This window comes from Acomys minous, assembly GCF_964271855.1.
Source record: "Acomys minous genome assembly, chromosome: 5".
Classification (NCBI taxonomy): domain Eukaryota; kingdom Metazoa; phylum Chordata; class Mammalia; order Rodentia; family Muridae; genus Acomys; species Acomys minous.
Genome location: NC_140494.1, coordinates 120,626,656 through 120,651,085, shown reverse-complemented (window position 1 = coordinate 120,651,085; position 24,430 = coordinate 120,626,656). Strand labels below are relative to the sequence as shown.

Here is a 24,430-nt window from a genome sequence, read left to right as displayed (position 1 = left end):
AACAGGCCCCGACAAAAGCCTGACAGGCTTTGGCAGCCTGGGTCCTGTGACCACAAGGGCCAGGTGATCCAAGCTAAGGAGCCCATGCACTATAGTGTAAGTAGGGATCGGTCCCCGAGGGGACAGCTGGGTCTCCTTAGGCATCTGTGGCAACACACAGTTCTTCAGTATGTAGGGCTGTCCTGTCCCTCAAACTCCAGATCAACTGCATCAGTATGGTACCCAATTTCAAGGCTCTCTGGGAGTAGGGCAAGCAGCATCCAGCTGAGAGCTGGTGAGAGTTGCCACAGTGGTGGCAGACTGCAACAAGGATGCCATACATCAAGGTTTCTCAGCCTAGTGGTCACAAACTGCCAGTTTGGTTGGGTTGTTCTGTATATTACAAAATTCTTAACCACGGCGACTCTGGCCTTTCTTTGCGGATGTCTGCCATTCACAGCATAAGGACCCTTGGAGGATCACTTTGTAGAGTCTAAATTAGCCTGTGTAAGCAGGAAGAATTATACACACACACACCCCTCTCGAAACACAGCCCTTCTCGCTTGTTCCTCTTCTTCCTCCACTGACAATGAGTAGGGAAAGGGGATGAAATACAGGAGCGAGAACTGTCCTCAGCCAGTGTTTAAAACCAACGAGCTAAGCCCCGTCTCACTCTGACCTGGCAGAGAACAAACAGCTAAGAGGAGGACCTACAAAGAGCGAACGAAACGCCAGCACATCAGCCCCATTGCGGAGGAAGCACCCTGGCCCAAGGACTCCTCCCCCAAACAGCAAGGGCAGCAATGACTGGCAAACAGTATGTGCTGGATAAATATGTGGCCAGCCAGGCAGAGGCAGATAGATCTCAGTGAGTTCTCAGTCAGCCTGGTCTACAAAGTAAGTCCAGGACAGCCAGGGTATACAGAGAAACCCTGTTTCGAAAATCCAAAAACAGATAGAATAGAATAGTTAGATAGACAGACAGACAGACAGACAGACAGACAGACAGACAGACAGACAGACAGATATCTGGCCAAAGAATAACACTACTTAGCATTTCTTTTTTCTTCTCTCTCTCCCCTCTCTCTCTCTCTCTCTCTCTCTCTCTCTCTCTCGTCTGTGTGGTGCATGTATGTTACCTCTTTTTCTTTGTCTGTGTGGTGTATGTATATTGCCTGTACCTATATAAGCACATGTGGACGCCAGAGGCTGACATCTGGTGTCTTCCTCAAGATCTCTTACTGAATCTGGAGCTCCCCATTTCAGCTGGACTAGCAAGCCACTAGGATCCTCCTGATTGTGTGTGTGTGTGTGTGTGTGTGTGTGTGTGTGTGTGTGTGTGTGTGTGTGTATACATGTGGGAAACATCTGTGGGAGGGGCTGTAGTGGGTAAAGTGCTGTCAGTCAGCTGGAAGGGGGGTAGGGGTGGACAATGGCTTAAGCCCTTTACCAAGAGGGTGAAAGTACACACAAGACAGGCCAACCACAAGCCAGCTCACCGGGTCTCTCGGACCCATCAGTTCCCCACATAACACAATAGGGAAGGTAGGGGCAGACTGATCCATGCCATCCATTTGACCTACTGCAGCTCACAAGGGTTTCAGACAGAGCCTGCATCCTGCTGGTCAAGGGGCAGGGTCTTGGTAGAGAACATGGGGCTGGCCTTCCCTTCCCCACACCTACAGCAAGCTTGTGACCACCAGTTCCCTACAGGAAATGTCTGACACATTGCTGGCTCCAGAGCCCAGCATCCTCTATCATCAGGAAAAGGGATCCACTGGGACTTTGCAGCCATGTTCAGATCAAGTTCTGGAACCCTGGCCACCAAGTAACCACAGCTGGAGCCCTGTGGGTGGCTGTCAGTGTCATTCGTCCTCCCTACTTCATCCATCTTGCACCATCACAAACACCAAGTAAGCACAAGAGCTGCTGGAACAACTCCAAGAAGAGTGTTCTAGGAGCCTATGGTTTTGACACCCATGCTCAAGCTTGACAGAGGGACAGAAAGGAGTCTGACAAGTCACCAAGAGCACTGTCAGGGGCAGGGGCAGAGGGGGGCACACTTTTATAACCACCAGGCTTCCCTGTGTTGAGACCTGGGCTTACAATGGCTACTACATCTTTCTTAGTGCCCTTCCTACACAGAAGCATAGACTGAGCCTTTCCCGCCTTGTGTACAGGCTGCCCTGTACTCCAATGAGTCCAAAGATGGGCAGGAAAACCAGTCACCAAACAATTTCTTGGGAGGCTTGTATTTGAGCAGTGGTTCTCAATATGTGGGTTCCAACCCCTTGGGGGTGCACATCACATATTCACATTACAATTTTTTTTGTATGTTTGTGTATCTTTTTGTTTTGAGATAAGATTTCTCTATATAGGCCTAGCTGTCCTCGAGTTCACTTTGTAGACCAGGCTAGCCTTGAACTCAGAGAGATCCACCTGCCTCTGCCTCCAAAACGCCGGGATTAAAGGCGTGAGCCACCACCACCCAGCTTACATGATTCTTAACAATAACAAAAATTATAGTTATGAGGTAGCAACAAAAATAATTTTATGGTCGGGCGGTGGTGGCGCACGCCTTTAATCCCAGCACTGGGGAGGCAGAGGCAGGTGGATACCTCTGAGTTCAAGGCCATCCTGGTCTACAATGTGAGTCTAGAACAGCCAAGACTACACAGAGAAACCCTGTCTCAAAAAACCAAAATAATAATAATGATGATAATGATGATGTAATAATGGTGATGTAATAATATTGTTGTTGCTGCTACTGCTGTTGTTATTATTATTACTTTACGGTCACCACAATATGTGGGCTGCAGCATTAGGAAGGGTGAGAACCACTGTGCTAGAGGAAGGGGAGGGAACCAGTGGCCCAGACAGAACTTTTAAGAGGAGTAACCTAGTCTACTGCTACCAGCACTCTGTATCTGTGAACTCTCACAGCCCTGCAAGAGGCACCTACTAACGGTCTCTCTTTTCCAGACAGGGAACCAGCAACCAATTTAGCGATTCCGCTAAACGACTTCCGGCCAGGAAGCCAAATTTCAGTAGGTTGAGACAGCTCAGAGAAATGTTTTTGAAAGAAAAATCGACCGTCAAGGCTAATGATTGACAGCATCTTTGATTACAACAGCTGTCCAAACAGCATTTGATCCAACTCAAACAACCTCTCCGCACCCGCTCTAAGAAAAGGGAGGGGGGGGGGCAAGAATCGAGATGTGCGATTTCGACAATTAGAACAGGTCGCAAACCACAAGCTGGAGCTAGAGTGTGTGCTAGAAAACTCCTGGCGCTCAGGCACAGTGTGTTACCAGTGTGGCAGGTAGACGGAGTCTCGCTAGTCTGACCCCATCCTTCCGGCCTCCTGGGATCCCAGGGTGGCTCTGGCCAGTTAGCCTGAACTTCAGAGGCACCTGACAGGTGGTAGGAGGGGAGGATGGCTTTGCTTTGACCATTATGGGAAAAGGTGTCTGAGGAGGCTAATCCGGTCTTTCAAAGTGCTTTCTAAGTACAGTTCAAAGGTGGTGGCATTGCTGGTATAAAGACACTGCAGCTCCGAGCTACCGATCTCTGAGACAGACAGAAGCAGCTCAGGGAAGGACAGGGGTCCTGACACACTCAGAGTATGTGCTACCGACTAGGAGTCTGAGTCAGGAGGAACATCTGCCTTGAGTGTCTGTTGAGATTGTTAGGCAAATAAATGATACAAAACAAGTTAGTGGGGGGGGGCAAGTGTTCCCTGTGCCTTTGTAGTGCCCTTTGTAAGTCCGTCTCCCCCATTAAAGCAAGACCTCCCAATGTCTGGGCTGCATCTCCTCCAACGTCACACCGCCCCTGACCCTTGACCTATGACACCAAGTTAAGAAGGGGATGGAGTCAACTCTTGGTCCTCACCTGCAGCAACTGCTTGCTGCTGTGGGCCTTTCCACACCCAGCCAGTCTTTGGCCTATTTGTCTCCTTTCGCTGACCATGCTTGACACGGGACACAGTGTCTCTGACAGTCACTCCACTAGACCATCTCTCACTGCTATTAGCTTTAAACTGCCCGGTCGCCCATACCTAAGGACTCTGGGAGCACATTTCCTTTTAACCTCAGCCAGACAAAAACAAGGTGGAGGAGAAAAGCTGCCATGTTAAAGAGCACCAAAAGCTCTAAAGCCAGAAGAAATGACCCAGCTGTTACTCCCAGATGCCTCCACTTCTCTTCTCCTGGCTTTCATGTTACTTGGAAAAGGGAAAGGCAAACTAGGCAGCTCATCTAAGTCCCAGGGGCCAGATTCAGCCTTTAGACCGCCACACACTTCTGAGTGGCCTGACTTGCTGTGTGTCCTCCGATTTCCCACTTCCTCGCACAGCTCTGCAAAACAGAACGCCACATACATGCCTGAATGGAAGAGCAGAGGGGGTGTACCACGCCACACCCTGACAGCCGGATGAGAACCCCAGAAAGTGGGCAAAGCCCGCTGTGGTGCTGCTCAGAGCTGGGTCCTAAAGTCCAATCTTCCCGTGAGCCATTCAAATCTGCCCCAACACCTAAGCTGCATGCAACTGTCTTAAGCAAGAGAAACGTGATAGCCAGCATTATCAACCTGAAATGACCTAGGAGACAAGTCTGGGACATGCCAGTGAGAGACTCTCTGGGTGGGGCGCAGGCGGTAGAAAGGCCTCCCCTACAAGTAGCTGGGGCCCTAACCTACTTACAATGGAGAACAAGGCATCAGCATTATCTTTCTGCTTCTGGCTGCAGAAGGTATGTGAGCAGATACCTCTTACTGCCATGCCATCCCTATTATGACCAACTGTACCCTCGATCTGTGAGCCAAGACTTTTCCTTCCTTCCTTAACTTGCTTTATATATGTAGGCATGGTATAAGCATGTTTGTATATATAGGCATATGTGTGTGTGCGTGCCTCGGAGGTATCTTCCTTGATCATTCACCACCTTTTTTTTTTTTTTGAGACAGTGTCTCTCACTAAACCTTGAACTCACCAATTTGGCCAGGCTGGTTGGCCAGTGAACTTCAGGGGCCAGCCTGTCTCTGTGCCTCTCCCTCAAGCAGAGACCAGAGGCATTTCAGCAGCACAGGCATTTTACCAACGGAGATATCTCCCAAATCCCCTTAAGTTGCTTTGGTCAGGGTTTGTTTGTTTTTAGCACAGCAACAGGACACACTGACCAATACAAGCAGCAACGACCTCTAAGTACCTTCCTGTCCAGATCTCGTGGCACACAAAGTAATGCTCCTTCACCAAAACTCACTTATAGAGAGGGAGCACCATGACTGCCCGCCCAGCACTCAGCAGGCGCCGGTTACATCTCTAAAATAAGGGTTTCTCCCTTAGAGATCAGAGTGGTGCCAAGGACACTCATCATGATGAGTCTGGAGGCCCGTTTGTAGATCCGTGTGAGACAGACATGGAACAGACACCTGCCTACCCGAAGTGGGAGTACACTTCAGAGCCACATAGGACCAATGACTTTCATCCCAGCTATGTCTAACCTTCTGCTGTGATCTCTGGAGAGTCGGATCCTGTCTCCGAACCTCCAGAACCTCAGCTCATCCTCTAAGGCGCATATATTTGAGGTGGGGTGTGTCAAATCAGCCCTAGGCTTCCCCAATTTTGGATCAGGTCTTACCTACCTAGTTCTTGGGGGTAACTAAAGTGAACCTGCTTCATCTTGAATTAAACAGAAAAGAGGTTGTGGCCAGGAACCTTTATGTTCCCAGAAGCCAGGCTCCATAATCACCTAGCAATCAAGTATTAGAAGACTCCAGAACAGAATGTCTGGACAACCTTGACTTGGCATATCCCTTGTTATTTCCTAGGCAATTCCAAATTGATAGCCCCTCGATTACTAAGATGGTACTCTTGGCCAGGCAGTGTCTCCTTGGGTTGAACCAGGTGGTATTTATCAACAAAAGAAGGAAAAATCAGGGGAAGGGGGGGGACCAAGAAAGCTAACAAAAGCCAGGGTGGTGTTCCCACCCTGGGATAAAGGATCCACTTAGCAGCCTAGGAGATGGTGCTTGCTGTTTCTGGGGGTGGGGGTGGAGATTGCTTAGTGATAGGTGAGCCTCCTTAAAGGCCCTCTTAGCACTGACATATTGATCAAATTATATATAACTACAACACCATTAAATATTTACACCCTTCTGAGGAAGCCTGCTGGAGCCTTTATGCTAGGAAAGACTGAGTGCAAGGAAGGGCTTGTGTCTCCGCATGACCCCGAAGATCTCTGTCTTACAAGGCAAGAATGTCAAGGCTAGCCTGGGACAGACACCTCATGCACCAGCTGCAATGTCCTTCCCATTGAGAGGAAGGAACAGTGAGGGCAGTAGAGAGGAAGGAAGTCACGAGGGCTTCCCCAGACAGAGAGCCTGGGGTTTGAGTGGTGACATGACCCTTCTAGGCACTTCCCTGAATGAAATGAGCCTTCCCTGTTCTTGTAAGAAGTCCACGACGAAGTACCAGGCAAGTGAAAGTGGGAGGGGCTGAGTGGGGCGGAACTGCAACCCAGTCTGAAGCCTGCACCCCTGTCCTGGGGCAGCACTTGCACTGGGCCTCTTTCTGCAGAACAGAGGAGGTGAGGGCAGGGGTACAGCTCGCTGAGAGCTCTTAGCAATGCCCAGATGCCAAGCCCGGGGGTGGGGGGCACTCATGGGACGATGGAGGCACCCCATGCCCTAAGAAGGAAGTGAGCCCCGAGCGACAGCCTATGTCCCCCCTCCCTGGGCTCTAAGACTCTAATACTTTCATTTCTCTGACTCTCACTTTCCATCCACCCAGCTTCCTGTTAACAAGATCCAATAATCTTTTAAATATTTGTTCACTTTAATTTCTTGGTTCCCAAACACATTAAACTGCTTGCCTCCCACCCCCTATGAAGAGAGACAGCTCTCAAAGAGCCTGCTTGTATGGACAGAACAGAGAGGGCATTTCAGATTACACCTTCCCCCAAGCTGCCCACTCATCCCAGGGACGCCCTCCCCTTTCCTCCGCCCTCCCCTCGGATAACCCCCGGTTCCCTCCCCCACCTTCCCAGGCTCCATTGGCCAACTCCTGTGAGGAGGAAAAATTCTCAATTCATCCCTGTAGGGTTGCCATGGCAACCCCCAGCCACCTAATTCCCTGGCCCCCCACCCCCTTCTCCTGGAGCATTATGCAAATCTCCCCCTTGCCCCTCAACAAGCTGTAAAAGTCACATTACCCTTGCTGAGGCAGCTCATTAAATTTTGGGGGGTCTCCTCACCAGGTCAGGGCTACAAATGAAACCAACTGCTTTGATATTTTGAGGACAGGCGCTTATTGGGAAACCAAGGTAGGATGAAGGGAAGGGGAGGAGGAGGAGGTGTGCCGCACACTGAGTAGGCAGACGCAGAGTGTGTATTCTATTTGTGCTCACCAGCACAAAGGAGCACATCCCCTCCTTAAATTAAAATTCAGAGGGTCAGCAGGTCTCCGCTCCTGAGTAAACCGAGGCATTTCACAGGCCATGGAAATCAAGTTCAGACACTGCCAAACTGACTCCTCAGACAGACAGAAAACCTCCCACTTCACAGATGGGAGTATATGAGGTCCAGAGAGGGCAAGGGGTAACCAATTCTCCCAGGTCTAGAGTCTGATTCTTCCCTTACACCAAGGGTCTTCTCACCCAGTGCTAGTTCTGTCCTTTAGAGAACAGGAAAGTCAGTAAAGTCTGGAAACGTTCATCGGGACCACAGCAGTGCTGCTGACAACCACCCAGCGGGGAAGAGCCCTGGAGCAGCTGAGCATGCCCCAACGCATGCGTGTCTTACTGAATTCTTAAAAGATTTTATATAAAGACTTCTGAGCACTGGAACCAAAGCCCAGAGTGGTTCTGGGGCAGGGAGCACGCATGATATGGCCCAGGTAAAACAGATGCGGTCCGGATCTGACCCTGCCATAGGGTCCACCTCGAGACCAGACGCGTGTGCTCGCGCATGTACACACACATGTACGTATACACACACACACACACACACACACACACGCCTTCCAACCCTTACAAACAGTGGTACACCTGCTATGCAGTGCTGGGGATGGAGATACTGCAGGGCTGGGATGCGTAAGTAGCTAAGCAACAATGAGATGGGCTCAGGGACGTCTAAGGAGCCTGGCCCTTTCTCTCCTCTTCACCCCCTTCTCCCTCTCTGAGGCCTTGGAAATTCTGAGGCTCTATCTGTCCCACTGTGAGAAAACCGAATGAGACCTGTCTGTGTGCTAAGTTCCTGTAAATCCATCCTCATAATCCCTGTCGCACTTCCCAAAGGCCCCCCCCTCCCCATGTCCAGAAAGCCACATGCCACACAGGGCCTAGTGCAACTGGATTTAAGTCATCCACCCTGTCCTTCGGCCACCACAGGGTCACATTTCAGTTGCTCAGCAGTCTGTGTAGCTAATGGTGACTGTGTTGGGCAGTGCAGATATACAGGACTTGCACGGCTGTGAAAACTCTAAGACAACTCTGCTTCTCTAGCAAGCAGGACCATTACCTATCCTACTACTTGCAAAAGCTCACAGAGGACAAGCAGCTGTCCAGAGTCACACTGGTAGGGGACAGATCAAGGTCCTGAGACTCCAAAGACCCACTCTTGCCATCCAGGGAATCCCATCCCCCACTTGCCAAGCTCCTGGTTTTCTCTCTCTTGAGGGCTCGGATTCCCTGCAAGAAATTCCAAATCTACTGATACCTCCCCACTGTCACCCATGTAAAAACAGGCTTGTTAGAAATCCTGCCCCAACCTTGTAGACCTGGGAAATGCCCCTGGGCTTTCAACATAGGAGTTTAAGGGGTCTGCAAAGAAGGGGTCTCTTGAGAAGCAGGGTTAAGAATCAAGTGAAATGACAGGGTGGGGGAAAGCTAAAGGGTACAGGGGACGGGGACACACACACACACACACACACACACACACACACACACACACACACACGCCCTTTGGACGTGATATAAAAATAGCTAGTGTCAGACCCACAATGGAAGGACCCTGGCAGGAGAGGGCAACTTCTGATGACTCTGGCTCAAGGAGTCTGGTTTCACCTCTTATGGGATATGTGTGCAATCTCTAAAGCTGACTTGGTAGAGGCAGAAGCTACTCCAGACTGCCCCCAGGACTTTTATTCTGAGGCAAAGCTAAACTGAGCTGCAGTCTCCTCATGGAGAGACAACCAAGGAAGGGACTCTGTTGGGAAAAACAGGAGTGAGGGCTCACAGAGGAACCACAGCGCCTGCCTGATCCCAGGAGATCCTTCCAACCTGCTGTCATCCAACTCTGCCATGCTGGCCACCCAGCTCCACATCCCGACCACAGGTCACCAGCACCCCACTGGACATCTTCCCAGTTGGGAGGCCAGCATGAAGAACATGACATCCACGCGGGGCGGTGGTGGCGCACGCCTTTAATCCCAGCACTCAGGAGGCAGAGACAGGAGGATCGCTGTGAGTTCGAGGCCAGCCTGGTCTACAAAGTGAGTCCAGGACAGCCAAGGCTACACAGAGAGACCAGACCATGTCTCGAAAAACCAAAACCAAACCAAAACATGACTCCAAGGCTAGAACTGACTCGACTCCCTGCACACTGGTCTTTGCTAAGCTGTCCTCCTCTTCCACTGGCTCCTAAAGCAAGTGCGTACTGCTTGTCTGACTAAGGTCCTCAGTTTCAGACCCTGAGCCAAGAAAGGTCTTATGGTCTTGGGGAGCGGAGGTGGCCTGCGTTAGCCTCCATTCTCCTCTCTTCCAGTCACGTGGCTGACTGGGCTGCGTGGAGGTGTCCCTCCTGAGTGGGAGAACCCTGGCTGATTTTGTGTCTCCATCTGAGAGAAGCTGGAGCCGTTCAGTATAAATTAAAGACGTTTAGCAGGGTCACAGCCATTCTCAGAGTTACAAGTAACCAACCCAAACCTGGTAGGAGCTGTAATGCCAAGACAAAGGCAGGCCAAGCCCTACCTAGGAGCCCGCCACCAAAAGCCAAGGTCAGACAAGCCCTCATGCCTCCCTTGGGTCTCAGGTCCCTCTCACAACCCAGACAGAGCAGTGTCCCCTGGTGCTTCCTCATTCCTGTCACACCTCAGCTTTATCACCCCTTCTCCTGCCCCTCCCCCCTCCTCCCTTCCTCTTCTGACTTGATAATGAGATAGCAAGAAAGACAATACAGAAAATACTTTCCAGTCAAGGTGCAGGGCACTAGCCACCCGCCTTCACAATCACAGCCTTTACAGCCCACGGGCCTTAGAAAAAAAAAAAAACCTGAGGACTCCCTGGATGTCCCACACAGGATCAGGCAGAGAACCCTGGACTGCACCATTATCCTCCTCCAAGTCTCCCACGGAGCGGAGCACACCGTCCCATCACTCTCAGGCAGGCATCAAGGCCCAGTCAACACAAAACTACCCTATCCCTCCTGGTCCTGAGCTCCACAGCCCCAACACCTTCACACCCAAAGTGAGAGGCAAGCCCCCCTCTCCAGGCACACATACAGATTATCTCCGTGCCCAGGTCTTCAGGTATCTAATCCTCTTGTTCTGGGCTCAAACTCCCCAGTATTTCAGATGAAAAAGCCTCATCTGCGTTGCAATCGGGCACTGCAGGAATCTGAGGTGGCTATATTACTCCCATCTGTGATATTTGCAAGACCTCCAGTTTTTGTGTTCACATGCAAAGATGTAGGAATAGCTGTCTCAGAACAACTCTGGACATTCACCCAAGGCGTGGGTAAAGGGAAAGGACCCTGGCTCCTATTTTTGCCAGGAGAACTTGGCTCCAGGTGCTGGCTGACAAGTCTTCCCTGCCTCTCAGACCTCACTCACTCCTACCCATAGCTAGGCACTTGGTTCTTACTTCACCTCTCACAGGGTGGCTGGGGTGAAGAGAAAGGGGTCGCTGGGGTTGCCTACCAGAAATCTCCTCTGGGTCCCCTCAGCCTTTGAGTTAAGAATACCAGGCCCACACTACCCACCCTCCTGGTTTCCAGACAGGCCCCTTAAACCCAAGGGCTCTGCAGAAGGAAGAACCTCCTGGAATCTGACTAGGAAGTGAGGCTTGGCATCCAGTCTGGCTCCAACAGGCTTACCTGTTCTCCACCTCCTGTCATGGCAGCCTCTGCATTCAGACACAGCTCCTCCATAACCCAAATCCTGTAACCTCTGGCTGACATGCAACATCCCCAGCAAGCAAAGGGGCTTGAAGACCCTATGTTAACCAGAACCCAGGTTCCCTGCTCCCTCCATGAGAAACTTGAGGCTCTGAGGTCAGCAGGGAAAGGCTGACCCACAGCTTTGGGTCTGGAGTGGATGACGAACGCCTTAAGCGAGCCCAGTGGGTATCTGTCCCTGCTCTTAGGGCAGATCACTGCTTTTCCCTGAGTTCTCTTAGCCCCAACTGGAGGGAAGCCTTTATTCTGAAAGGCCAGAGAAAGAGAAGGAGCCAAGAGGAGGAGGAGAGGTACAAGAGAAAGGAAGAAAGCATCTTGGATGTGTCTCAGAGAGCATTTGTTGAAAACAAGATATTGTCCCTTTAAGCATATAAAAACAAGGCTCTTGAGCATGCAGTTCTCACTCTGGTACACAATTATGGGTGCTTTCAGCTGTCTAGCACTACTTCAAGTGCGCTCTTAAGCCAGACTGTCAATGGCATGTTGAAAGCTATTTTGCTGGCTGCTATCATTAATAGCAAAGTGGAGAGCCAGGCTGATGAGAATTAAATATGGGGGAGGGGCAGGTCATACCCAGTCATTACAGAATTACCAGTATGAGAAAGGAGACAATGCCACTTTGGGGAATAGAGTTCAAACCAGAGCATGATGGTGGGGAAGCAGACGGGGGAGGGGGAGGCTGCATGGGGCCGAGAGCATCCCCCACCCCCACCCCATGCCAGATGGACTGGAGCCAGCCCTGGAGAGCCATATGGGGATGGAGGGAGCCACTGAGTCGTGGTGAATGTGGGGGTGGAGAGGCCTTTGGATAATGCTGTGCTGCAAAATGTCACCACCTCGCCTTACTTCTCAAGAGCTGGGGGGGGGGGGGCACGGGCCTGCCCTTCCCCCAACCCATTCTTCCTAACTTGCAGCTTCCTAAACGTATTTCACTGCCACCCCTGGAGCTGTTGTCACCTGGGAGGAGCTCTGGCTGCTGGCTTCTGCCTCTAACAACTCCCCTCCCAGCCTCCTTTTAAGGCCCCTCTCAAGTAACAGTCCTTCGACAGGGACATCCTCTCTGACCCGGCTCTGTTTTCCCAGGAAGAGTGAAGCAAGCGTGTAGCAGCGGCCACATTAGCGCTTACCTCACCGCATCGCAATTACTTATTTAGAGGCCTGATGCCCCAGCGGAGGGAATGGTGTCTTATTCGGCTGTGTAACCAACCCCAGCCCACACCCAGCACATCCCAGACCCCTAATAACCGTTTTGGGAATGGATCCAACTCTCTCATTTCGCTGATGAGGAGACAGTATGCTGAACCACAGAGAGCAGGCTGCAGACCAGCAGGCAGCCCACAATTACAACCCCCCCACACACACACACACACACTTCCTTCCCAGGGCTCTGTGCAGTGCAGGTCCACCCACAACCCAAAGAAGGAAACCCCCACGTGTTTACTGAGCACCTATGACACACAGTGTGTGCTTGGCAAAGGGGCATCCTCCATAGCTGAGCTGAGATAAAAAGGTTCCTCTTGTGCAGGCTCACAGGGGAGAGCCCTGCTGAGAATTGTTTTCTCACCTCCAGGCTCCTGGTGTCCCAGCATTTTGTAGCAGACACATAACATTTTTCTGTCTGGAAAGGGAATTCATTCCTTGGCCAACTCAACAATATGGATTCAAGGGCTAGAGTAAAGGAGCCCTTTACTCTGGAGGAAGGACTGACTCCAAAGAGGATGAGAAAGACAAGGAGAGGAACTCTTGGCCCACCACAAACTCCTACTTCAGGAGAGCTTGTAGAATATTAGAAATGGGAGTAGGGTTCCCAGCAGGCTTCTCTCGCCGTCTTTATCAGGTCGTCTCAATGGTCAGACACACAAGGGAAAGACGTAGAAGTGCAGAAAGCTTTGCTTTGAACAGTACTATCGGCTACTACACACAAGGGGCTCCACAGAAGCCTGAGATGACAGGCAGCCTGGAGGGTTAGGTTACCCTCTAGCTGGATGGGACAAAGTAAAAGGAGCTTCAGGCTCTGCAACTCCCAAGGGACAGCAGGGATAGCGTGCTGCTGAGGAGATCACAGAACCCCCATGATTCCAGGGAGGAGAGCCACGAGGCAGCTGAGGTCACAGAACCAGGGCTGTGAATGAAGGAGCTTCCGATAAAGCAATAAATGTCACTCACAGCTCAAGCCAGATGCCACACTAACAGGCGCTGCCCTAGTACCAGTGCCTGTGTCCCTGTCCTACTGCCACCAAAGTCTCTCAATTCTTTGGCATAGTTTTTCCAGAAAACCACTGCCTGGTGGCTTTCCGGTCACATGACCCCTTAAGCTGTTCCGCCTAGGGGTCTAGGTTGTTCAGTTCTTCTCAGCTCTGTGTAGATGGCCACCTTGTGGCCAGGGTCAAACAGTCAAGGGTTTTAGTGCCCTCACCTTATCTGTGAACCTGCTCTCTGTGTTGTTACCAAACACATCAAATCATTAGTTGTGCAAATAGCTGGCAAGTGGGGACAGGACTGTGGACACAGAGCATTCAGCTGACACGGTTATACAACCCCAAATGGGGTACTTTGGACTTTGGTGGAGCCAAGTATGAAGCCTTAACCTGGCTGGATAATAGCATGGCACAAGCGGAGGTAATTAAAGACACAGACAGAGAGCTATGAGTTTCCCAAAGGAGGCGTGCTACAAGAAGAGGCCTGGGGTAGCAGGGGAAAGTCTGCCGTAACAGCAGTCCCATCACCTGCGACTGTGGGAGTCTGGATATGCCAGTTCCAGTCTCTGGGCCCTTTCCTCGTCCACAGCTTCAAAGGTTTGGATAAGAAGCCAAAGGGCTCTTCCAGCTCTGGGTCTTTGGGACTTGCTTGGGTTAGGGAAGAAAAAAACGGTGACTGCCTAGAATTGGCATGATGCAGGCCCCAAACGAAAACGCCTTAAGTCAGCTTGCCAAACAACAGTGCTCCCCAGCAGAGGGTGAAAGGCCAGCCTGCCTGCCGGCTTCCCCCAGCACCATGTCTCAAAGCCACTGCATGACAGTTGCTCTGGAGTCTGTTTCTAAAGCTGGCTTTGTCATTTGCTGCTGACACTGGAAAGGCGAGCTGCAGGAACAAGACGGGAACTGATGAGCCGGTCAGCCATCATCGCCTCCCCGGCCCTCCGCTGAATCATCCTTGACACTCTGCCTGGAAGCAGGAGCCTGGGGGAGGTGGTGACCTCTTCAAGTCCTGGGCCAGGCCTGTGATTCTGTAATCTTTGCTTTACCATAATTAGGGAGGGAGGCAAAAGAGTAGGAGGACCCATTTATTACTTCTCTGAGATTTGACAGCTTGGAAGAGAGATGGGGGGTGGGGTGGGGGTGGGGGGAGAGAGACAGAAAAACAGCCAGGGACAGAGCCAGCCACAGTGAGTTTAACCTCACAGTAAAATAAAAACGGGCTGGACGTACCTCATCAGCTGCCCTCTGTCAATACGAGGAACCATCTGGCAGAACGCACGGTTCTCAGCTAATTGGCATTTCCCATGGAGCTAGTGAAGAAGAGCTTTTGGAAAAAAAAATGTGGTGGTGGTGGTGGTGGTGTGTGTGTGTGTGTGTGTGTGTGTAGGCTGAGGATGGCCAGATACACTTTCCCAAGGTGCTAGCTCTGTAGACCATCTATTATATAAAAGTACATACAGTCCCCACCCCCACCCCTACTCGCTTAAAGATGAAGAACCCAGCCTGTTTGTTCCAGGCAGATGTAATCACACAGTCAAGTCTAGAGGGCAGGACACTGCATGAATAATTCAAGCACTCCAGTCACTTGATTGTGTGTGCAGATAAAACACCAGTCAACCGCTAAACAGGTCAGCTGATAAACTTGTTTGCTCAGGCCTAACCACCATCCGCCAAATGCACCCAAGACCCACACTACAATTAGTGGCAGGGTTTTCTTCCACAGAACCTTGCAAGCCCAGGGAGTGGCCAGCACGCCATTAGGTCAGGGTAGGATTGCGTTTCTCTGTCAGGGTTTCTCCACCTCTTTGCCTCTTTGTTCCTACACAGCCACAGGGTGAGTTCACCCAACCCAGAGACTGCTCTGGCAAGAATGCATGCTGGGAAGGGGCTGGAAGGCAAAGGGAAGGCACCTGGAGCAGAGAGAGGGCCTAGCTGCGGAAGCCCAAGGCGCAGAACTGAGCCCTAGCTCTTGCTGTGCAGGCTCCCTTGATGCCTTGGTTTCCCTACCTATCAAGACGGCAAAGATGCCCTTATCCACCACTGGCAGCTGAGAGGACTAAAGACAATGTGGCCAGATCTCATCTTAGAACCCTGTTTGGGGAATGGCCAGAAATCCCAGATGAACACAGCTGCTCTGTATACAAAGCCCCAACCACCAAGAGCATTGAGATGTTTAACCCCTTCTGGGTTCATAGCATCCCCAGGGCTCAGAATAGCTTTACTCTGCCAGCCAAGGTGACTTTTTTTGTGCCAAACAACCGTCTACTCAGACCTGGGCAACACCACCACCCATGCAGCCCTCAACATGCGAGGACATATTACACCTTAATTAGAAGCTCTTACAGCAACAACTACCGCTATAAAATTTTGAACCTGGGTGCAATTACCCTCTTTAAAACACGCCCAAGATACTATTCACAGAGGAGGGGGAGGACTGGAGAAAGGGAAGGAATGGAGGTGCCTTGGCATAATATCCCCCAAAGTCCTTAAAACACCTGCGACCCTGGACCAGTTCTATCTAGAATGAGGCAGAACCCATTTCTGGTTTATCCTCCCCGCAGGAGAACCTTCTTTACATATAAAGAAAGCAATGTCTGTTTATTATTTCTGTGGGCCAAGAGGTGGAAATGCGGTAGCCTCCATGTGTGCATGCCTAGGGAGCCAGTTCCCCAGGAAACCACAGCTGGCTTCCCACACTGCTCACTAAATGCTGGCCCCTTTCTGGCTACCGTTCACCCAACAGCGGGGCTCCCTACAGGAGGGGGAAAAGAAACTAGATTCAAAAGGCTCTATAAAGAAGCCACTGGAGCAGGCAGGAATCTGCACACTTCCCCTCAGGGTCACCTGCCCTTCTCACCTGCCCTGGGCCCTGCCCCCTTTAAAGAGCAAAATTTAAACCTTGTAAATGACTGTTAATTTAGAGCAGAAAATCCATTCAAGTCACGGTCACCAAAGGCTAGAATGAGTCAACAGCCTTCTGAGGTTTCAAGAACACCAATTGTTAAAAAGAACAACCGGCCTGCGCCATTTATACGTGCCAAGTCGATGGTAATCGTCCGCCAAGCCAAATTATAGGCAGCCTCTCCTTGGAACACAAATAGACAAACAGGCCTCTCCCACAGCTTGGCCTAGCTCGGGACCAGCTACTGATACGCACTGAGATAAAGGGTGTTTGTATTTGCTGGGTTTGAGGTATACTGTTATTAGAAGGATGACAATGTGAGGTAGTTTACGTATCCAGCAAAGGATACCACACTAGCTAAACTGGTTTGACTTCAGGATTACAAAGCTGAGCTCAACTGCCAGCCCTCTCAAAAGGCCTGGTGAGGCTGGCCCCTGGGCAAGTTACTTCACCCCTGGGCTTCAGCTTCCTCCTGTGAAATGGGACACAGCTGCCTTCAGATGAAGGGAGTTGAGAAACTGGCTCCTAAATGCAAGGCACGAGGATTGCATTTCACTCTGGCTTTAAGTTTTTCAGGCCGTTAGTGGCTTCGTTCCCTTACATTTCGACAGCTCAGCCTGGCTTTCAAAGGCCCTTGAAGTGTAATCTTATCAAGGCAGTACATCACTTTTTTTTTCTTTTTGCAAGAAAAAGAAAGAAAAGCGGGTGGGGGTGGGGGTTGTTGGCGAGGAACCCCCTCCTGCATTTCCTAAAGCAGATAAAAGCAGACAGCCAACTAACTCTCTACCTCCAGGAGCCACTCAGATCCTAGGGGGACCTTCAGGACAACTTTCCCTTTGGCCCTTTACTAGCCAGATGCCCAGACAAGGGCCTAAGTTCACAAGAACAAATGCCAGAAGCTCAACATAACCAAGGAACAACAAAGCCCCAGCACCAGGTATTCAAAGCACTCGCTGAACATTACCCTTCAAGACCAAGCGGGAAGAAAATTCTCTTATTTTATAATTTAGATATATACATTATATATATATATATTTATATATATTCATATAAATGAGAAAAGGACTTACCTGTTTGTGCATTTCAATATTCAAGCCATAAGACATTTCATAGTACTGCAAATTAAAAAATACATATACCACTATTAACAGGCAACACAGGGACACTGCTTATTTCTACCTCTCCTCACCAAGACACTAGGTCTTAAGACACTGAAGTCCACCCACCCACAAAGACAACCTATGGAGGTGTAAAAGCTGATACCGGGGAAGTGGCCACGTGTTGTGCCTCTTGATCAAGAGACATTATACACAACAGTGAGAAAAGCCGGGCCTCCCCTCCCACAAGCACCCCATGTGCTGTGCACGCATGCTGTTTATACAAGGTGCGGGCTCTACAGGGAACGCTCTACACCAGCCTCCTCTTGTCCTCTGAGGGCTTAGTACTGGGTAGAAGGTCTCTTATGTAGAAAGACTGCTGCTGGCCTGCCCGTAAGTGCCTCTCATGCCCACTCCCAAAAGGGAGATGCCAACTTGCAGAAGGTCTAGCTAGGGGAGAAGACCAGACTACTAACTGAGGAAAAATCTTCGAGTAGGATACACGGAGGCAGAGGGCTTTAAAAGGCTCCTCCAATCTGGAAAAACTCTGGGAAAAGCAGGCTCTTCTGTCCCATACTAGCTAGATCCCAGCTGCCAAACAGAAAGTTTCTGAACACTCCCAGGAGGGCTCCAGGAAGGATTTTTTTTTTTATACAACCCTGACACTGGCTCATCCAACTCTTATGTTACTAACACGTTTAAGGCAATCAGCCCCCTGGGAAACCTTCAAAACACAAATGAAAAGCTCTTTACAAAGGTGGCCAGGAATTCGGGTTTGTTTCTCTTTCGGCCCCTCCTCCAAGCGTCCAGGAAGAATAAACTCAAGAACGGAGCCCTCCAGGGGGCTGTCCTGAGGCTGGGCCTGGCTCTGGCCTTCACTGGCCCCAGCTGGACCTACAGCCTAGGTGCCCTGCCCTGCCCTCCCTCCGCCCCACTGTGGGCTGCCTCTCACCATCACATAATGGCGCTGCATCTCCGTCTTCTCGTTCGCCAGCTTGTCGTACTCCACTTTGAGGCTGTGAGGGCAGAAGGAGGCTCTCAGGCCAGGAGCCTACAATGGCCTTCCTCCGAGACCTGGACCCTAGGGCCTCGGAGAGCCACGTCCCAGGGAACCAGAGTACCCCTATTATCCAGCATCCTCCGGGCAGTGGAGGTGACCGCCCGCCACCCGGAGCCTGGCTAAACCAACTCCAAACTTCCCTTGATCTGGAGAGGGGACTCGTCGCGGCCACGCGGGGGCGGGCCGGGACGTTGACTCAAGACCCCGACCCCTCCACTCGGAAGGGCTTTCGAAACTGGGCGACCGCGGAACACAAAGGGTTAAGGCTACGCGCTTGGAGAGGGGAAACAAAAGGCGGAGGCCCCGCCGCCCCGCTGCCGGGGGTCCGCATCCCCCCCGCCCCCCAGTCCCCGCGGGGGATGGCTAGAGCGCGCGCTAGAGCCCTCCTCGCCGGCCCGAGGGCAACCCCCCCTCCCCTTACCTGTGATACTGAGCTTGCAGGAACTGGAATTCGTCTTTGATCCTGTCACAGGACTCGGCCACCGTGAATTTAAATCCCGGCTGCCCGGGTTGATGGGGTGCCTGGAGCCCACAAGGGCGACACAGGGGAAAGGAGTAGGCACATCAGAAGGGCTCCATGCGGCCCGGTGCCTCCGCGGGGTCCCTGCCCCTCCCCCGCCGGGAGCTACCAGCAAGGCCACCACCCCGCAGCCCAGAACCTTCCCAGCAAGTTTTTCTTCGCTCTCCCGACGGGGCCAGGAAGGGGACACCCCGACCATCCCCAAAGTCAGAAGGATTCTCGTGACCAAGTGCTGCGGAAGCTAGTTGGAAGTCCTGGGAGGGGGGCACGGGGAAGGAGCCAGAGTGCCCCTCCAACGCAGGCCGCCCCCGGCCACTTTGAGCGCAATTACCCTTGGCTCTCTACGGCGCCTCCCCCCCCCCCAGCCCCTTTGTGTGAGCGCTCACACGCGCGCGCACCATAAAGGTAGCAACAAGCAAAATGGAGGTGCTAGATAAACTGCCTCGTTTACCCTGCCATGATAGATGCTTAAATAAGCCTACTTGCAATTACTCACCGGATGTCTGCCTTGCGGATACATGGCAGGGAGGGGTCGCGATTCCGAGAGCTTGGAAGCGCAGAGAGCCCGTGCTGGGGACGTGCGAGGGAGGGGGGAGGCGAGCCCGAGCGGGGGGCGGCCGGGGAACCGAGAGCTCGCCCCCGGCCCCCCCAGCCCGCTCTCGCAGCGAAATCCCAGAGTCGGGCGTGCGCCCCAAGTGCAGACAAAGAGCGGCGGAGCGAGCGGCAAAGTAGTCGGCGGGCTCGCGCTTTGTGCGCCTAGGGCTCGGCCGGCTGCAGCCGGCCGCCTTCCCCAGGCTGCGTGGACAGTGTCAGAAGCCGGGGCTGCTTGGACATCGTCGGCTCCCTGGCGGCTCCAGTGCGTGATCCCGAGGCTGGGGTTGGCGGTGTTCTCTTGTCCCCTCGCGGGTCACTCAGCACGATGAGGCTGAAGGGGGGCGCGTCTGGGCAGCCCGGAGCATCCGGGGCGCGCGGGTCGGGTCCAAGAGGCGGCCGGGCCCGGAGCTCGCGGCGAAAAGGAGGCAGGCCACCAAGGTGACGGGTTGAGGACGGTGGGCGAGGGCTGGAGCCCAGCGAGGGCGCTTCGAAGCCCCACCACCACTACCTCGGAGAGGAGAGCCTGCTTTTCCGTCTGCCCGGTCGCCGCTGCTAGCCCTTCCCAGGGCCGAGGAGGAACTCTGGGCTCAGTCGGTGCAAATCATGCGCCCTGGCATCCTAACTCCAGCGGGCGTGGGAAGCCTCGGCGAAGGGGTCCTCCCTGCTCCCAAATAGAGTGGCCGCTTCCCTGGTGAGGAGCGGTCGTTGTCCCTGCCGCCTCGGAGCGCGCAGGCTGGAGAGCACCGGAGGGGAAGACGTAGCCGGAGCCCCGGAGCTCTGCGGCTTCTTTCCTTCCTCCCAGCTTGGCTCTCCTCTCCGCGCCCCGACAAACCCCCAAAACACACAAACACACGCACTCAACACACACACATACACGCACCAAAAAAAAAAAGTGCCTCGGACCTGCGGATACCACACACAGACAGGCGAAGGGGGCCGAGCACGAGGTCTGAACTGCCGCGAGAGCAGTTCCAAATAGGGACTGAAAAGTAACAAAATAATGTGGCGGCTTCACCAAGCGTTGACCAATAAGAGCGCGAGGATCCCACGTGGGGCCACGGGACTCGGACTGCGACTGGGCGCCGCCGGGCGCGACGTCACAATGCCCTCTTGTGTCTAAAACTATGCATGAAAAGTAGCAATCAGGCCCTACCCGCTGGTGACTTTCGCTTGGGAGTGAAAAACAGCGCTCCTCACATCAGGAATTAACCGAAAGACATATAATAAATAGATATATATTATAGTCCTGGGTTGCTAGGGGTTTTTTTCTCTCTTTTTTTCCCACGATCTACTAGCAAATAATTATTTGGCGGGAGGGGAGAAAGAGAAAACGCATAATAACAAAAGGGGAGGGGGAAAAAAGGACAAGCTGTACGTACAATCCTTAAAACCTGTGGCTGGTAGTAATGGATCAGTTGATTCTGCAGAGGCGGCGAGCGATTGCCCCCCTCTAATCTCATTAGGGCTGCAAAGCAGCCCAATTAGATACTATAAAACAAACAGAATCACTTTGTCAGTTTAATGTTTTCACTTCAGAAGATTTAGGACCGATAAAATGCTGGCTCCCAAAGTTACCTCCGACCTCTAAGACTGTTCTCCAAACTGATTTTCTCTTTCTTTTATCCGTTTCTGTCCCCCCTTCCCACCCTTGGGCGCCCCGCTTTCCTCCTTTGTTCATTCGCCCTTCTTTTCAGAAAGCCAAATAAACAGAGCCTCTGATGCAAGGCGGCTGCTGGCGAGGGGGAAGTCTGAGAACTCTGGCTTGGCGGGCAGCGCAGATGGAAGGGCCTGGCTGTCTGCGGACAACAGGCTCAGTAGTGCGGCTGGCCCCACTTAGGGTTCCTGCCCTTTGGGGACAGCTACGTCCTGGCCGCAACCTTGCCCAGGCGGGCTCCTCGGTTGCGCTCCCGGCCCGAAGTGGTGGGGAGAAGGGCATGCAAGGAATTGGGGCCCTCCTGGCTACGACCTGGAACCCCGACTCCGTTTCTTGGCCTGTTGGGTCTGCCCGTACCACATGCATCGGCAGCCACCCGTGGAAGAGCAACTGGGAGCCTTAAGCGTCCACGGTCACCGGCCTCGATGCCCAAGGAGACATAGACATTCGATCTGGGGCACATTTGCTCGCAGACAAGGGTCACATCGGGGCACACTGCCCACCCTTGGTCCGTGGACCTCGGACAGCCACCGCCGAGTGGGCCGCCCAGGTGTCCCTGGATCCCTCCCGGCTTTCCCACGGAGCACGAAAGCAAGCACGCACACCGGGCCCGCTGCGGCCGCGCGCGAGCAGGCCGCGCGCCCCCAGAATCTATATTTTTCCCTCATTAGGAGGCCGAGGTTCGCGTTTGCATCTTAATGAGGAGCTGGGAGCGCGCGGGGACCTCCACGTGAGCGGCCGCCCTGAGATGAAGCCTCTCAGCGCCCGCTCCGGCCGCGACCGCGCTCCCCTCTTCATTTATTTATTCTCCTAAATAAAAACATAAATCGTGTACGACGCGCACAGAAAAGGGGAGGGGGCGCAGGGAGAAGCCTAGCTCGACAGATGCGAGCATCTGGCCACAGCATCCATTAGTCTCAAAATGGCTCCTCTTTGGAGCTTCCCTCTCCCCTCCCCCCCTTCTCTGCCCTCCCCCTTACGTCACGGGTGGGCGCACCCGCTTCCTACCAGCCCGCCCCTTTCTCGCTCCAGCCCCCACGTGGGGCACGCCGGTCACGCCCCCCAGGCAAGCTTAGAGACCAATCACAAACAGGCAAAGAACCTCTCGAATATTGATTGGTGGAGATTCTTGGAGCTGTCAGTCCTTGGCGGAAGCTGTCAGTCAAAACCACGCGGGGTGGGGGAGCGCTGACAAATGCCGAGGCTTCTGAGCCTCCCGCTTGCAAATAGTGCTTGGAATGGCTGCTTAATTAGCTTTGAATGGCTTTTCCTTCCAGCTCAAACAATCTGTCACTACCATGTGGTATAAAGGAGCCATGCATAAAAAAGTAAGCAGAGGCTAAATATCAATTTGATTTTGTGTATCAAAGGAATATTTTATTTTTCTCCCTAGTAATGAAACGTATCAATTTAAATAATAAAAGGTAAAAACACACACAAACCCTGAAAAAAAAAAAGAACAAGAAGAAAAAGGAGGAAAAAAGAAAGAAAATCAAAACCCAAACTCCACGATGTTCCGACTCTTTGCGCACGTCTGAAATAGGTAATTTCTATGGGCCGCGTTCAGGAGGCAGTCTGAGATTCTCCCTCTCCACCGCCCCCTTTAAACTTGCATTTAGTGTTTTGTTGTCCTGGTCCTTAGCGTGGTGGGGGAGGGGTGTCAAGAGGGCGGAGAGGTAGGGTTGGGGAGAAAGGAGAACTTTAAAGGGATCTCTTTGAAGCTGCTAATCAAAGTGCAGGGGTTTTAAGACCCCTTAAACTGGGGGTCCTACAGAAGGTCTTGATTTGGGAGCCGAGAAGAGAGGGGGGAGATAGCGGGTGTGCTTGTCGCCCAGATTTATTAAACACAATGCCTTCAAGATGCCCGGGCCAAGGCGCCTTTACTCGGCTTCCCTCTCCTAGCTCTCCCTCAGGACTGGCTCCGACGGCGCCCTCGTGCTGGCGGCCGCCTAGGCTCTGTGCTTTCAGGTCGCGTCTACGCGGACTGTGTACAGAAAAGCGCTGCAGCTCTGTCTCCAGTCTCCGCGGACTGCTGCCAGGGCTCCCAAGGACCCCCACGAGTCAGCCTGAGCTGGTGCAAGGCAGACTCCACATTGAGTTCTCCTGTGAACCTAGGCGCCAGCACCCGGCCTGCCATAGGGAGGATGAGTGTGATGGATGCGGTTTTGCAGAGCGCCGCCCCCACGCCAGAGCCCAACTGCAGCAGCGCTCCCCACAGCGGGGAAGAACAGCCCTTGAGCGTTTAATAGGTACAAAGCAGGCCATGGTTACCCACTACGTCCTCACCTCACTCCCAAGGCCTGGCTGATGGCCCTTCTTATAAGAGTAGAAGAGAGGGTGAAAACAAATACACAAACAAAACTTAGCAATAGGCCGCGAGCTAGGCAGAGAGGTTAGAATTGGAATCCAGGACACCCAGCTCCAAGGCCAAACTTAGAAGCTCCTTTGTCTGTGCAAGCCGGATCCATATGAGCATTCGCTGAAAGACATTCACACACTCATCCAGTCATTCTTTCGTTCCTTCATCATTCTAGCCCTTTCTAGGTCTGGATGTGGAGTCTCCGGCGTTGCCCCTTCAACTAGGCTTCTTTTTTTCTGTTACCAGAACCCAGAGCCGGGAAGGGAGCAAGGGTCCACGGTAACCAGGTTCGGATCCCTTAAACTCAAAAGCTCGCCACTGCTCAGAACCCCCACCCACCCCCATGCCACCCCCCAATTTTTTTTTTTAAGAAATGAAAATGTGCGTATTTTATTAGCAGTGAAAGACACACACGACGCACTGTCCGAAGCGCTTGACAATTATTTTAAAGAAGGAGGAGACTGAAGAAAAAGACTTCAAACAGGTCTGTCTCCAGTTCTAATTGGAAGCGTTTCAACTGTTTATGTTACAAGAAGTGTCAGGGTCATTTGCTACCGGAGAGCTGACTTCTCATTGGCTGCTTAATTGAGTACCTCGGAGTCCACCCCACGTGGGAGAGGAATTCCTGGCACATTAAAAAAAAAAAAAAAAAAAGTCACACGGTGAGCTGGAAAGCCCGGGATGGATCAGAAGCCGCAGAAGGCCCCAGCTTCTCATTTGGGATATAGGATGGCTGTGGGAACTTGGGGTCGGGACAGAGATGCTTCTCTGGTTCCTTAGAAATAAATCCAAAACACATTAGATGAGTGTAATATGGTTTTTTCTCCCCTCCGGAATGAAGGAAACTGCCTCCGGCCAGCCACCAGACTGTGGCCTGCCCTTTGAGGAACTGATC

The 24,430-nt window shown here is 52.4% G+C and overlaps 1 protein-coding gene across 12 annotated transcripts in view; it reads right to left on the bottom strand.

The window, feature by feature from the left end:
- TLE3 (TLE family member 3, transcriptional corepressor) overlaps positions 1-20,554 on the bottom strand; it is a 46,487-nt gene extending 25,933 nt beyond the window's left edge. For 5 of the 12 annotated variants that reach the window (XM_084783402.1, XM_084783409.1, XM_084783406.1 and 2 more), the window contains exons 1-4: positions 19,425-20,553; positions 18,830-18,930; positions 18,301-18,364; positions 17,322-17,366 (exon numbers count right to left, since the gene is read on the bottom strand). In XM_084783402.1, coding sequence (XP_084639528.1) covers positions 17,322-17,366; positions 18,301-18,364; positions 18,830-18,930; positions 19,425-19,448 — 234 coding nt within the window. In that variant the 5' untranslated portion in view covers positions 19,449-20,553. Of the gene's footprint in view, positions 1-17,321; positions 17,367-18,300; positions 18,365-18,829; positions 18,931-19,424 lie in introns of all 12 variants that reach the window. The other 7 variants (XM_084783407.1, XM_084783410.1, XM_084783403.1 and 4 more) reach the window with 3 other exon arrangements.
- Positions 20,555-24,430: the final 3,876 nt, after the last annotated feature.